This window comes from Canis aureus, chromosome 36 (assembly GCF_053574225.1).
Source record: "Canis aureus isolate CA01 chromosome 36, VMU_Caureus_v.1.0, whole genome shotgun sequence".
NCBI classification, from domain to species: domain Eukaryota; kingdom Metazoa; phylum Chordata; class Mammalia; order Carnivora; family Canidae; genus Canis; species Canis aureus.
In genome coordinates this window covers 15,664,177-15,680,021 of record NC_135646.1, presented here as the reverse complement: position 1 = coordinate 15,680,021, position 15,845 = coordinate 15,664,177, and the positions used below count along the sequence as shown (strand labels likewise).

General features: G+C 39.0%; 1 protein-coding gene across 4 annotated transcripts; it reads left to right on the top strand.

The window, feature by feature from the left end:
- The first annotated feature begins 17 nt into the window (after nt 1-17).
- FASTKD2 (FAST kinase domains 2) lies at nt 18-15,368 on the top strand. Of its 4 annotated transcripts, none has more exons than XM_077885366.1 (13): nt 18-206; nt 487-621; nt 1,511-1,728; nt 3,849-3,952; nt 4,638-4,746; nt 5,249-5,372; nt 5,635-5,774; nt 6,871-7,043; nt 10,885-11,048; nt 12,040-12,249; nt 12,665-12,743; nt 14,051-14,165; nt 15,172-15,368. In XM_077885366.1, exons 2-13 carry the CDS (start codon nt 510-512, stop codon nt 15,289-15,291), a joined length of 1,668 nt encoding a protein of 555 aa, XP_077741492.1. In that variant the 5' UTR covers nt 18-206; nt 487-509; the 3' UTR covers nt 15,292-15,368. The 4 variants fall into 4 exon arrangements, with proteins under 4 accessions (XP_077741492.1, XP_077741493.1, XP_077741491.1 ...); XM_077885367.1 differs by having other exon boundaries at nt 18-315; XM_077885365.1 differs by lacking the exon at nt 18-206 and having other exon boundaries at nt 329-621.
- Nucleotides 15,369-15,845: the final 477 nt, after the last annotated feature.

The following is a 15,845-nucleotide window of genomic DNA, read 5'->3' as shown; positions in this document are numbered from 1 at the left end:
AGGATCCGTAAAATCTCGCGATACGCGCGGCTCGCGGGGGGAGCTGTCATGGCTGCGCCGGTATAGAACCACGGGGTTCTGACCTCAGGAGAGTGGGCTTCGAGCCCAGGCGGAGCAGTTTGGTGGTGCTACGCGCTGTAGATTCTTGACTTCTGGAGGAGGGTCGAACGAGTTGCTTGGGGCTTGACTTTAGCGGTGGGTTAATGGTAGGTGGCCCAGCTGCGAAAAGACTGGCTCCTAACCCTTGAGGAGCTCTGGCGATACTGGCTGAGTGTGTCCCCTCCCCAGCGCAGGCCGCATGCGACTGTCCCTTTGGTGAGTCGCTTCCTCTCCTCAGCGTTCTACTTGTCTCAGTCCCTGTCCTTTACAGTCCGGGGTCGGCCGTTGCTAAGTCTTCGTGTTAGAGTATCCGTCAGCCGTCCGAACTTTTTCATGGACGACATCACCAAAGCGGTGGTACCATGAAATCCCTCCCTTTCTTCATAGGAAACCGTGTGGGAACACTTTTCATGAGAAATTTCACTTACTTATTTTTTAAACTCCCGACGGTCGACCGCAAACTTACCTGGCTTCTCAAAGACAGTTTCTACATTGTGGGAGAAGTGGAGGAGGCCCGCATTGGTAAAGTAGTTTTACCGTTTTCATCTTTATTATTTTAAATATTTTGTTCATTTATTCCTGAGAGAGAGAGAGAGGGAGGGAGGCAGAGGGGCAGGCTCCACGCAGGGATCCCGACGTGGGTGGGACTCGATCCCAGGTCTCCAGGATCACGCCCTGGGCCAAAGGCAGGCGTTAAACCGCTGAGCCCCCCAGGGATGCCCCCGTTTTAATCTTTAATGTCGCCATAGGTTCCCACTTTTGTGTGCGTTAAATTGATTTCGTTTCTTAAAATAAAAGTCTTGCTTTGATTTCTTATGTCTTTTATAACTCCTTCCCCTACAGGAAAACAGCGGGCATGCCTTCTCTTTCACTCCTACAAGTGTCATTTGTGTTAGGTAGACTACTTTAAAGGGATTTGAAAGTACTGGAGTGGATAGCACAATGACTAACAGAGCGGGTTCCTTTTTACGGAACCTCAGTAAGTTAGTTCCAACAAGCAGAACTAGGAGGCTGGGATTTTCCAGACCAAAAATTGTCCATTCAAACTGGAACCCAAGAAACCTTCTCTTCGGTGACTTCGATAATAGAGTGCAGTCATCTGTTAGATACCTCTTTCAGGACGCCTTGTCAGGAGATAATTTTCAGGGCATAGGCCCTGAAATAGTCCATACAGTCAACAGACTGCTTTGTCCCAGAAGACTGTCCTTTGATTCAAAACATTCTGTCTCTGATAACGAATTGAAGAAGATAAACTTTCGTCATGAGGCCTCCAATGAAGATGTGCTCACCAAGGAAACAAAACCATCCCCTGTCAGCCTTAGAAAACTGTCTCAGGAGTGTAGTTCTCTGAGTGATGTGCTAGACATATTTTCAGAAGGACCTACTTTCCCCAGTAGTAACTATTTTTCAGCAATGTGGACAGTCGCCAAAAGGATGTCTGAGGACCAGAGGCGCGTTGAAAAGCAGCTGATGTTTAACCACCCTGCGTTTCATCAGCTGTGTGAACATACGTTGAGGGAAGCCAAGATCATGCACTATGATCACGTACTGTTCAGTCTTCATGCCATAGTGAAGCTTGGAATTCCTCAGAACACTCTGCTGGTACAGACTTTGCTGAGGGTGGCCCAGGTAAAATCCGAAGGAGACTTAAATGTCGTTTTACTCAGTTTGGCACACCTTGAACCAGTGAGGGGAAATAAAGATATATCTCCTCCTTGGAAGAGATGATCAGGGGAGTGGGTAGTTTATATTTATTTCTGCATATAGATGATTTAAGGACCCTAAGTTAACTGGGTCTTTCCTTTCCTTTGCTATGGAAATTGATGAAAGCTCACACCATTTTTCTTTGCCAGAGTTGACTAATAGTAATATACTAACATGAGGAGAGATACAAAATATATAAGGAAAGGTTGGTTAGTTGAAGGTAGGAGAGGAGGGTAGTGGAGAGAACTAATATTTATTGAGTACCTACACTTACTTAGTCCTCTCCATAGCCCTGCAAGGTCGAAGTTTATCTCAGTTTGGCAGATGAAGAAACAGACTTAGTGATGTTAAACAACTTGGCTAAGGTCAAACAGTTAGTGGATTCATTTATTCATACACAAAATGTATATTTGGTGTCAGTTATGTATCAGTTACTACATTTGTCACTAGAGACATATAGGAGACATGATTCTTATAATGTAGTGGGAAGGACAGGTATTTTGTAGGCAATTACAAAAATAACCAACATTCACTTAATAAGTCATATATTTACCATATAGGCACTGAGCAGAGCCCAAGGGAATATAATTATGAACAAAATAATGGCCACCGAGTGCTTTCGATGCATGAAAGAAAAATAGAGTCTTGTAAGAGTGTATTAACAGACTTCCAACTTAGGAGAAGGCCTTCATGATGAGAAGAGACCGGAGTAGGATACAGGATTAGTGTTTGAGGCAGAGATAATATGTATATAGTTTGAAAACAGAATTGGTCATATAATCCTCAGTGTAGCCTTTAAAACAGATACTGCTTTCATCTTACTAATTAGGAAATTGAGGCTTAAATAACCTGCCCAAGGTTACCTTTCTGTTAACGTCACTATTTGTAGTGATGTCAATGGGCTGGGTGAATTAACAAATGCCCAGTTTATGGAAGAACAAGGATTCAAGCTCAGCAGGAGATAATATCTAAGTTGAATCCAGGCAGTGAGTAGCAGTTTGTGAGTTGCAAGATCGATAGTGAAGGGAATAATATCTGAGGCAGAGGATTTGCCCGTTTATCCAGAAGAAAAGTTTGGCAAGTTTAGGGAACGGAAAGTAGTTCAGTGGTGCTGAAGTATATAGACTGTTGTGGGTTGTGTTTGAGGGAGTAGGGAGGAAATTGTGTAATTATGGTTGGGGAGCAGGGGTTATGGGTATAGTGTGGCAAGACATGAGGCTGGAAATGGGGGGATTAAATCATAAAGAACCTTTTATACCTGCATAAGGAGTTTGGAATTTCCTATTGGCAATGGGGATCTATTGAGGTATTATAAGCAAAGGATTGACATGTTCAAATTTATATTTTAGATCACTGTATGAGTGGAAAATGGACTGGAAGAAAGATGAAATTGGGTAGAGGAGCCACTTTTGGTTTCAAACAAGGGAGTCAGGGTCCTGTTTGATCTCACTAAAGTACCAGATATGATGAAGAAATGATAGCTCATTGAAGTAATTATTTACTTTTTAAGTGTGGACATCTCAGACTTCTAAACTCAGTGATCAGAATTAAATAATTTTTAGATTTCTTGAGAGGGATCTCACATATAGTTCTATCCTATTATAGAATTCAAGAATTATGTTATTAAGTATATGAGAGTTTTTAACTTTTTATGTTATTGTGATTTCTAAATGTCACAATTCATTAAGAATGAATTTTTATTTGTGTGGGTGTTTAAACCACATAATATATTCATGTTTATTTGGTAGATTTTGTTCCCTATGTAGTTAAAAGTGATAGTAATGGGGGAAAAAAGTGATGGTAATGGTAAATTGTAAAAAAAAAAAAAAAGTGTTGATAACGTAAAAGTATATATTGGTTATTTGGAAAATTCACTGCATATGACGTTTTATTTCTCAAAGATGTTGTTTATTGTGGGCTGACTATGAATTACTGGTTTGATATTTAGTCATTTAATTGAGAGCTTCAGTTCAGTGTTTTGCTTAGGTGAGGTGGTCTACCACGGGCTTGTCATCTGCAGTGTTTTTGTAATTATATTTCAATAGGAACGTATCAATGAGTGTGATGAGAAATGTCTTTCAGTTTTGTCAGCCGTTTTAGAGGCAATGAAGCCATGTAAGAATGTGGACGTTCTTCGAGCAGGCTTGCGGTGAGTACTGTCTCTGCTTTCTTCATGTGGCATTCTCTATTCCTTTTATATCTCAAATCAAAAACCAATATGAAAGCCGGCCTGCCTTATTTGGATGGGGAGAGACTGTTGGTTGTTATAGTCTTTGATGCCTTATTAAACTTAAAACCTTGCTTCTAGATCAAGTAAAGTTAGAAATAATGCTTCTTTTATACTCTACCATAAAAAAAAAGTGTGGGTAACATTGAATTCAAAATTGATCTTATAACATAGAACCGATGGGGGCTGGGAGAGAATTGGCATGTATTCAGCTCATAATAGTTATTTGGGCATCTGAGGAGGAAACATTCTGCTGACCGGGCCCAAAAAGGAGCTTAAATTTTGTAATTTATAAAATTGATGCAACCGATCTAATGTCATAAGTCAGTGAGAATAATATTTAATTTCCTTGTTCATTGACTGTACATTGGGATATTTTATTATAATGTCTTGATGTGTTTTGTTTATTCATGATGGCAAAATAATGTGAGAGGAAATAGTGCTAGACTGGTCCTAGTTCTTTAACTACTTATGCTCCCTTGGGCAGGTAGGTTATTTCTGTCGGCTTCATCTGCCTTGCCTCAAAGTAGGAGCTGGACCAAATAACTTCTAAAATAATTTTTCTGGTTTTTGGATCCTGGGATTGTGGTATTGTATCTAATTACAGATTACTTGTTGATCAGAAAGTCTGGAAAATAGAACGTGTCTTTACATTACAAGCTGTGATAAAATGTGTTGGAAAAGATGCGCCAGTTGGTCTTAAAAGGAAACTGGAGGTAAACAGATTTTGAATTTTCTCTAGTGGGTAAGATTTGAAAAAAAAAATTCTTATGACCTGCTATCAGTTCCTAAAGTCAGGTTTTAGAAAGATGTTGCGTTTTGGGGTTCAGTTTTGCTAAAGAGAAGTAAGAGAAGTAGACTTATATCTATTTGTATATATAAACATATATATATATATATGTATATATATATATATATTTTTTTTAAGATTGGTTTATTTGTTTGAGAGAGCTCATGCACGTGCAAGTGAGAGGAAGGGCAGAGGGAGAGGATCTTGAAGCAGACTCCCCACTGGGCATGGAGCACCACATGGGGCTTGGGATCATGACCTGATCCCACACCAAGAGCTGGACACTTAACCCACTGAGACACTCAGGCGCTCCTATTTATATTAATATGTATATTCAACTTGGTATCTATTTGAGTCATTTTGCTCAAACTTTATCCCTTTTAATTTACTTCGCCACAAATTATAAATTAAACTTTGTTTTTCTTTAGATGAAAGCCTTGAGAGAATTAGACAGATTTTCTGATTTGAATAGCCAGAACATGTTTGAGGCATTAGCTGCCATGAATCACCGCTCTGTTATACTTCTGAATGAATGCAGTAAGACGGTCATAGGTAAGGGGAATTTTTAGCATCCCACCTACTGTTCTGGACTATATTTGTTTTGTTTGTTAAAAGCTTCACTGTTATACAAACAAAAACTAATGATATGATTAGATCTAAATGTTATTTTTGCCTATATTTTTTGTTTTTGTCTTTTACAAAATATAGTGCAATATTTCTCTCAAGAAACAAACATATTGAGTGTAGATATCTTGGATTTTACATTCAAAGCCATCTGGTAATTTTTGTTTGTTTATTTAATTCATTCTTAAAGGTAATATCCATGGATGTCCTGTTAAAGTATTGATCACCATATTGCAGTCTTGCAGAGACCTCCAGTACCGTAATTTAAATCTTTTTAAGGCAATAGCAGATTATGTGGCTACAACTATTGATATCTGGAAGTTAAAACAAGTAAGTTTGTTAACAGGTTAGAATAAGCCCCAGAAGCTTTCAAGAAGCATATCAATTCATTTAACATTCTGGGTATTTCTCTATCAGCTTTAGAGCAGTTAAAGAGACCAAAATATTCCAATGTTGAATTGACTTTTGAAAAATTAGCTCCTTATCACATCTTTCTGAAAGAAAAATAAAGTTGTCTGAAGTTTGTACTGTTTTGCAAAGTATTTTTTGGTACTTTTGATAGTTAAGATTATTTCTGTCTTTCTACTTTTTCTTTTTTAGACTTAGAATAATAAAAATGCATGATGACAGGCTTATGCTTTTTGAAGAATAATATGTCATTGCTTAATGATCATGTCTATCTTCTACTTGTGGAAGTTGTCTTGTTTCTTCCGGAGTAAGAATCTTTAAATATGGGGCTGTGTTAGTAATATAATCATCTAATGAAGCCTGTGGTTAAAAACTACTTTTTGTAATGAGGCAGTAGTAATTGTGTTCGATCACTAGGTTCCCTTTACTTTGGAGGGTAAGGGGCTTATTGAATTTGTTGTGGAAATCGGCTTTGGAAAGAGAAATACTAATAGTGAGAAGTTCCAAGAAGGAAATGAGAAGTGAACGGGAAATTTTAATTTAATCATAGTATATTTCATCTCTGTTCTCATTTGTACAACTACATATTGAATAGAGAAAATTTTGAGTTCTCTCTTAACACGTTGCAAATGTAGGAAGTGTCTAGGTTTGGAAGAGGGAATAGTTCAAAACTGAGTTGGTCATTTTGAAAAACCTCAGAAAGGGTATATTTAAAGTAATTTTCAGATCTGTTGCATGAAAAGCATTATAGGAAAGGATTTATTTTTTAAATGAAATGGAAATATGGAAACCATTGTATGCTCTGTTTCTCAGTTTATAAAAAGAGATTGCTTATTAACTTAATGACTGATTCAAGATTTACTGGAACAGATTTTGTGAGGAAAAGAGAATTATTTCTTTTTAGGGAATATTCATCTGGACAATTCTATTGTTGTTTCAATTTTTTGAGATCTAAGAAAATTACTGGTAGCATTCCATAATTTTAAAAAGTTTTCTGTCCCCTCATTCTTTTTTAAAGGTTCTCTTTCTCCTCATTTTATTTGAAAACCTTGGCTATCGACATACTGATTTGATGGACTTGTTCATGAAGAAAGTGATAGATGATCCTGGCTCTCTAAACATGAGGAGCATTCTTTCTATTCTTCATGTGTATTCTTCTCTCAATCACTTCTACAAAAGCCAGACCCCAAAGTATGTACCTCTTCTTTTTTAATTTTTTTAATTGCCATATAACATACTTCAAAAAAAAGGTTACATACCATCATAAGCTTAGTGCATTATTACAAGTGAACACACCTATGGCCATCATCAGTATCGAGAAATAAGATGTAATATTCTTAATTTGTGAAGTTATTATTGGTGATTTTTTTTTGTCTTGCTTGTTTCTTTGTTCTTTATGATGTATTTGTTAATTCAGCATAGGAATCTTCATCTCAAACTCTCCTAGCTTATTCCTTCAGTTCCTGAGTTCATAGTTCAGTTTTGACCATGACTATTCATTTGGTCCCAAGCTACTGCTTTCTATCATTTTCATTTTTAACCACACCCATGCATTTCTGTTATTAAATACAGCAGTTCCTCAGACATACTGAGCTCTTCATACCTCTGCTTCCCACCCAGAACATCAATTCTCCCTCTGTAAATCAGTTTGGGTTCACTAAAAAAAAAATGTATATAATATGTCTTTTTTTTAGAGGAGTGATTAAAAGCACAGACTTTGGAGACACATTGCTTAGGTTTGAATCCCAGCTCTGCCATTCATTAGCTACTTAACTTTTGGCAAGTTACTAATTTGGGCTTCAGTTTCTTCATCTGTTAAATTGGGATAAGAAATAAGAGTTATTTCAAAAAAAAAAAAAGAAAGAAAGAAGAGTTGTTTCTAATCACAGTGAGTTGTTATGAGGATTAAATGGGTTGATATGTGTAAAAGAATTCCAAAAAAAAAAAAAAAAAAATTCCAATGTAGGCCACAGGGTGCCAGGCACAATGTAGGCCAGTTCCAAGGGTCTAGGTGGCAAGAGTTGCAGGCCATCCATTTGCCATCAGGTAAGTGACTTGACCCAGCGGCTTTCTGTCCATGTGGTTTTCTGTCAGGATTCAGATTTCCAAAACAGGAAATCCGAATGGCTGAGTTTGGGTCACCCGCCCGTCCCTCTGGAGCACATAACCCCAGAAATGGTGCTGGGCCAACTGGAAGGCAGCTGCCCACTGGACCCTCTGTTGTACTGAAAAACTCAGTTCGTGCTACATTTCCTGTGCCTTTCCTGCTTATCGCCGTCAGAGCTTCTGTGCTTGTCACATCTTATATGAAGCTCTGGTGGGGCCCTGACACAGAGCTGTGATTATTCGTCAGGAAGCCTGGCTCTGCTTCTCAGTTGGAAAGCTCTCTAGAGTTAGACCTAGGTTCTTGTGATTCTGAACTTAGCCTAAGACCTGGCATAGAATAAAGAGTGAAAAGTATTCCCCAAAGTCTGTCTTCCTCTACTCCCTTGAATTGGTTTTCTTAAGAGGCTGCCTCCTATGTATCTCCGGCACCTCGTGGACACTGTCAAGCTGAGTGGTAACTAAAACTCCAGAAACAGCTGCACGTGTTCCATGGTATTAGGAGATCAAACGCTGGGTGGTTAGGGAGTTTTCCAGCTCACTGTGGGCATCCCAAGAGACTACCTGTTCCACCTTGTTACACCATGTTCCCTGTTTGTCTAGTCTACTTAAGGAGGTACATCTTGGACTTCCAGAGGAAGGCAATCAATGGAGGTACCAAATGAATGCTCTAGGGAAGAGAAAGGATGATGGTGTCTTTGGCTGCAGTGGCAGAGATTTGAGAAGTGGGCTAACTTAGAGCATTTGGGAAGTTGACTAGAAGAGAGTGGTAGAAAATTTGGCTTAGCACATTGTATATCCACATGTGGTACATTCATCATTTTATTTATGTGGTGGCCTCTGAGAAAGAGAGTGTGTTAAATCCAGAGTGCATTCCTGGGTTTGAAACCCAAGAAAGAAAACATTTAACATTTAAGCTGTCATTTTAGGCCTTTGGTTTCTTCTTGATCTATACTTATCACCATATAGATAATTGCAGATTTGCATTTCTGGTCCTCAGTGTGCTCCTAAACTCCCGAATTTCTGTGGCTTGCATGGGGTCACCATACATCTTCCTTTTCCTCTCTTCTTGCTGCTTCTCCTCCCTCCCCTCCTCCATCATTTATTTACCATTTACTGAAAACTATGTGAAATGAGTTTTTAAACCACCTTATTAAGGTATGATAAACATATAAAAAGCTGTATATGTTTAATGTACTCAACTTAGTGTGCATCATTATTCTTGATTAATCCTTTTCTACTAACATTCTCCTCTTTGAGTCTTCCTTATGTAAGTTTGTTTTTAAACATTCTGTACACCCAACATAGGACTTGAACTCAGAACCCCGAGATCAAGTCACACACCCCACCAGCTGAGCCAGCCAGGCACCCCACCACACTATCCTTTTTACCAGGATTCTGTGTAATGGATAAGGTAGACATGAATTTTGGCAAAGACAGCATGAAAATTGGAGTGATAGATTTTATACAGCATGTATGGCAATAGAGGATGTGCCAGGATGCAAGCCTGGTGATGAGGAGTTTCAGGATGAACACCAAGCAGTGCTGCCTGGAGGAGGTGGTACCTAAGCAGATCTTAAAAGGTGGAGAAATAGGAGGTAATCTTAGGAAGCTAAGCAGGAAAGAAGATTGTGAGCAGAAGGGACACTATATTCAAGTCAGGGAGGAAAGAAACAGAACATGTGCAGGTAAGGACACACAATTGGGTGTGCAAAAGCATGACATACAGGAGTGGGATGAGATCGGAGAGGTGATTACCACCCACTCAGGTTCCAGATGTGGTCATCTGCAGCCCATCCTTTCTTGCCTCACTGCTGTCCCTTGGACCTGTTCCCTTCTCCCCACCCCATAGTAACCCCTGCAGTCCTGCTTAGCCTGCCACAGCCTCCCACTCCCTCCCTCCCCCATCTGCTGCTGCCCCTGGGACCTCCCAGCTGATCTGAGGCCCTTTTCTGTACAGCCGCATTGTGCATAAGGCTTGCTCCAGGGCATACTTGCCTTCTCTGTAAGAATCACTGCTTTGTGCCTTAGCCTCGCCAGCTGCTGACAACAGCACAGATAGTGTCCGTTTGCAAGCCTCCCCTTTCTTTGCTCAGTTTCAGATAATCTTCCCTTTTCCCATCTTTTCCACTCAGTGAAATTCTCCTTGTCCCCAAAGCTGCTCTATCTACCTCCTTTCCTATGTGCTATCGCAGTACTTTGTATATCGTCATTTTTTTTCTTACATAATGATCAATAGCTTATGTCCTAAGACTGACTGACCTGGGTTCAGAACCTGTCTGTGCCATTTATTACCAGTGTCACCCTGGTAAAATGACCCCGCCTAATTTGATTTTTCCTCTCTTCATGCTTAACTGCTTTGCCATAATGTATAACATTAGTTTTTTGTGGTAGGATTAACTTTGCGGTTCTTTTAACTCAGTGTTGATAGCTAGATTATTTTTATTGGTTATAAAACTGTGGTAGTGTTCCAGACCTTATAGACATACTCATGGTAAAAGTCAAGAGAATGGTTAAAAGGCTCTGGAGCCTGACAACTTGGATTCCAGCACTGTCTCTGTTATTTCATGGTAGTTTGTTTTTGGAGAAGTTCCTCAACTTCTCTGAACCTGTTTATTCATTTTTATTATGAGATTAATAATACCTACCCCATCAAGTTTTAATAGTAACTAAATGAGTTAAAGCCTATGAAATATTTACTCTGTGCAAGACATGTAGTGGTAGCTAAGTAACATTTATTGAGCATATATATTTATTCTGAGGTAGCCACCTGACCTGACAGACATGCGAGTACTCACTGCCAGCCTGATTTTCTTACTTCCTTTCTTTGGGCTCCTTAAAGCCATTGCTTCTCTGGTACTTTATCTCCCTACCACAGCCTTGTCTTCTGTTTATATTTGAAAGCTGACTTTTCTTTGTTTCCCTGAAGGTTCCAAGAAGTTATGACTAGCTCTCTGACTGGTTATCTTCACCACATCTCTTCTGAAAATCTACTGAACGCTGTGTGTTCGTTTTGCTTGATGAACCATTTTCCCATGGCCCTTATTAACCCACTTCTCCAAAAGGACGTCATCAATGAGCTGCTGGTATCAGGTACAGTGTCAGTGTACAGTGGTGCCCAAAATAAGGCAGTCCTGCTAGCTAGCTACCTTGTGATTCGGAACGGGGTCATAGTCGAAGTAGAGTTAGTTAAAATGTGCAGAGCAGATGCTACTCAGGAAAGGATGCAAAATGATGAAGTTAGAGGTCAGTGCCTCAAACAGGAAACCTACACAGCCTCCTTTAATGACAGACCTTAGGTGTAGAAGGCAAGGATCAGAAACACATCTCCGTTGTTCCTTTTATTTACACTGTCTGCACCTGTGGAAAGGCTACATATTCACGGTGTTCTGTATGCCTTGATCAGAGGTGTTTGTACTTCCTAATCCTTATATGTCACGTTTGGAGCCCAGTTCAGTCAGCTTTTGCAGCCCTAATCACTTTGTGACTCTTGGCCTATGGGGAGGACACAAGCTCTTAGATCAAGCAGTCAAATAGTTCCCAAAGTAGTTAACTTATTTACTCCTGGGACGAAGTTAATTGTTGATTTTTGGTCTTTAGTATTAAAGAAAAGCAATATTCAGCTAGATATACAAAATTCAGTAATGTGTCTGAGAATAGAGAAGTTTAAATTCCTTTAAAAACAATGTTAGGAAATTCCAAAATCAAATTGTGAAAAAGAAACAGTAACACATCCTGATTTTTTAAGCAGTCACAGTGGGGGAATCAGTCTTAATCCCAGAAAACATGGATTCGAGTCCCAACTTTGCCTTTGTTTAATCATGAGGCATTTGAACTTTCCTGGGCATTGCTCATCATTCAGTGAAGAGTTTAGACTATAAATCTCCTCAAAAGATCTTTTAAACTGTAAAACATTTTCAAATACCAGGCACCAATTTAGATACTGTGGGAACTAGGGGGACACAGAGAGATTTCTCCTGATAAACAGATCATCAGGAATTTAGGTGCATTAATAACAGTGTTTTAAGTGTGGCGTTAATGTTTCTTCTTAACTCTATGTGTATTTTCTTTCTCCTTTTTTTAGATGACACTGAGAGGAATGCTCACAAGCTTCGTATTTTGGCTGCTTGCCTAAAACTTGATATTTCTTGTCACATGGACATAGACTTAGAACTGTTACCGCCACCGTCCACACCATTATATCCACATGAGAAGGTGACAGATGCGCTAAGAAGCCTTCTGGGAGAAGGATGCTTTTCAAAAAATACACAGTTGCCACATAATTATTGTATCGGTATGGGACTTTATGTGATTTTCCTCTATGGTATTTTATTTATTTTCATTTATTTCAGACAAATATGAGTCCATGGTAGGTTAGTGGAGCGTTATGGCTCTGAAGCTGGACTGCCAGGTTTGGATTCTTGCTCTGTACGTACTAGTGCTGTGTTTGCAAGGCTCTTGCCTCCATCCCCTTGACCCTAAAATAGCAGTAAACATAGTGTCCACCTCCTAGGGTTTCTGTGATGAATAAGTGAGATGATGCATATAAATGATATAAATGATGCATATAAAATCCAGATTGGAGTCTGGCACATGGTAAGCTCATCATATGTTTTGTCTGATGCCATTATCATTATTGGTAGTGATAGTTACATTTTGAAACAAAATCACTTTGAGGGGTGTTTGAAAAATTAATTTTTTTCTTTCAGATTTTGAAGTCAGAATGGATATTAACAGAAGTCAAGTGCTTCCATTTTCCAGCGTGGTAACTTCTGCAGATATTCGAAGGTTACTGACATATATTCATTTGCTGAGTTTCTGAATTTAATTCTCATAGACTTCGTGTTAGATAGCAGTAACAGTACTAAGACCTTCTATTTGTGTAGAGCTTGTGATGTACCAAGGGACTTTGCAACCATTAATCTACTGCTTAGGTGTAAACACAAGCATTCGTTAGACAGTGGACTGGAGTTGAGCCATGTAATGAAATAGGCAATTTTTACAAATTAGGTTTTAAAGCCGAGTAGTACAATAAAGCAACGTTAACATAATTGAAACTCTCAGTGCAGATGCTTCGGGTCACGTTGCACACACCCTGTGTTTAGTCAGTCTTTGTGGAAAGGCCCTGCTAGGCCCTTCAGGGCACACAAAGATGAGGAAGACATGGATCGTGACCCCAAGGAACTTCTATCCCCATTGCTTCATAGGACATGCACATAAATACAGTAGTGTGAGGTAGAGAAAGGAAATCTGTAGGGATTCACACTTTATCTGCTCATCCTTGCCCTTTCTCTTCCAACTCTGTACCCTTTACCCTTTTCTGAGTCCATCCAGCTTGTTCCTTGGCCATCTTCTTCACTGTTTTTTCCCTATACTTGTTAGCCATCTTCCCTGAGAGAAAGGCTTTTTCTCTGACCTCTGTGAAAGAGAATGTTTCTTTTTTGGGTACTCCACTGTTTGAGCCTAATAATACAGTAGCTCTCAGCCTAAAGTACTGAGAAGAAGTAAGGAATAGGAGCATTCCTTAAAAAAATAAAATTTCTTTTATGTTATCTCACATAACAGCCAAAGTATATGGGAAGACAGGAAGAATACAAATGCCTTTTTTTTTCTCCAACCGGCTTAATCTTTCCAAAAGGTCAAGAACAATGAAAAAAACGAATTACACCTTCCAAGTTGTGGTACACATACAGATGTTATCTTTTTAACAGTCTGGCCTTTCTCTTAGTGTTTTTTTTTCTTTGTATTTGTTCTCTTCATTCTGGTTTTTAAATGCTTCTCTCTCCAGGAGACAATATGTAGAAGGAGAGCATTTGCTATTTGGTTTATCTACATCAGTACTTCTAGTAGCATAAATAATTATATTTATAGCAGAGACTAACACTGCATAGGAAAGCCTTAAAATGCTTACAGTGCTGTACTGGAGTATTTGCAGAGGTAAGTAATGAAGTAGAGGATGGTGACAACTGTGGTCAGCAGAGAACTTGAATTTGAAATCTCCAAAGAACAGGAAACGCAGCATGAGTGTAGATGTAATCTCACTCCTTTTGTGCACTTTCGGTAACGGGTCTCCTTTTGTGCACTTTCATTTTCAGGGTAGCTATACTGTGTGTTCCTAGATCTGCATACTGCTTGGATTTAGGCCACCCCAAAGGATTCCTTGCCATGAAAATGCGACATTTGAAAATAATGGGTTTTCATGTAATCTTGGTAAGAAAAAAATGCAAACAAAATACTTTTCAGTTACTGATGTCCATTCTGCTGGGGATATTGTGGTTGAGCTTGGTTACTAGGACCCTAGAGGAATTGTCAGCAGTACTGGAATAAGTACTTTAGTTATTTCTTATTTAGAAAAGAACATTTCTGTGCATGATGTGGTTTCTACTCAACTGGTAACTATTATTTACCAGGAATTTTATAAACACTATGTTTGATCAACTTTATTCTTTTTTGTTAAGAGGAAAAATATAAAAAATACATTTTCTTATTTAATTTAAGACCTATGACATCATATTCAATTTCCAGAGTTTCTTGAACAAAGGAAGAAAAGATGTGAATTTAAGCGTTGTTTTCATGGACCGATGTGAGGCTCGTAGGATGTTTGTCTCCAGGAAAAGCTGGATGGGCATGAGAGGAGACAGCTTCCTCTTCCCTCCCACAGCTCATTTTGATTCTGAGCTCCACAGTTTTGCTTGGCCAGCCTCTTCACATGTCTCTCCTGTATGGAGCAAGAACCTTATGAATAAGCTTATATATATTAATGTTGGAAACTATCTAAATGCCACTCAGTTGGTCCTGCACATAATGTGAAGCATAAACATTCTCATCTTCATTTGGTGCTTTTGTATCCAAGCATGGATTATGTACAAATTACTGAGGTTAAGATGGCATGTTTTTCTTAATGGGCTGCTACTTAAGACTTTTTTCCCCATAATGGATATCATATAAATTCTCAGGAAGATTATCCCAAGAAATGAGTTTTTGTGCCCTTTAGAAAACCTTTAAAGTTTTTAGAATTTTCACTGGTAGAGCTTTCTTCAACCCTAGCATATAGTCTTCCTAAGCCTTTAAAATATGAGTAATTACAAGATAACGCTTGTGTAAAAAAAAAAACATTTGCCTCGATGTTACTTTGATATGCGTGGATCTCAAAACTAGTTTTTATTTTACATGTCGTCTTCTTGCAAACTGATAATTTTCCCCTTTCTTTGGCAAGGTCCCTAATTGGGAGGTGGAAAGGCTGGAGATGAAGGATGTAGTCACATTTTTGAAGACCAAACTCTACTCAACCGAAGCCTTTTTTACTGCTGGTGTAAATCTACAAAGCACGTGTTAAAGTGAAAGCAGCCTTTTCGTATTAGCAGACATAAGTTTGTAAAATAAGTTTAATAAAGACTACAATTCAGTTGTCAATAGACTTTACCTGACTGCTCACCATGGCGGAAAGTGTCACTTTAGTTCACTGTTAAAATAAATTTTAAGAGTGGAAGAAATATTGTTATTGGCATTTTAGAAAGTGACTCCAAAAGGGTCACTTTTCCAACGATACCTGTTCCCTCTAGGGCCCAGATACTTGACAGATTCATGGGCTGTACGTTTTACTTTTGCTTCTTAGCCTTGATCCATTGAACACTGGCTTCTCAGTTGTGTGGGCTGCAGCTAAGTTGGCTTGGGTGGTCCTTGTCTTCAGAACCTGCACATCTGCACTCTTGCTTTAAGCCGTTCTAGGACTCAAGCATTTGCCACATGGCACTTGGACTGGGTGCTCAAATGGCAGAATGTGTAAGAAATAATGAGGTAGCATGTGCAAAGTGGCTGTGGGTCAGATGCCTGCGTTTGTAACAGGCATTCTAGGTGGAAGTGGTTCGTGGGCCACACTGAGAGATACAT

Coding starts and splice junctions, on each gene's coding strand:
- FASTKD2 (XM_077885364.1), top strand. CDS start 1,042: ATGACTAACAGAGCGGGTTCCTTTTTACGGAACCTCAGTAAGTTAGTT. Junction 7,044..10,884: donor TACAAAAGCCAGACCCCAAA/GTATGTACCTCT, acceptor GTTTCCCTGAAG/GTTCCAAGAAGTTATGACTA. Junction 12,744..14,050: donor ACTTCTGCAGATATTCGAAG/GTTACTGACATA, acceptor TTTCATTTTCAG/GGTAGCTATACTGTGTGTTC.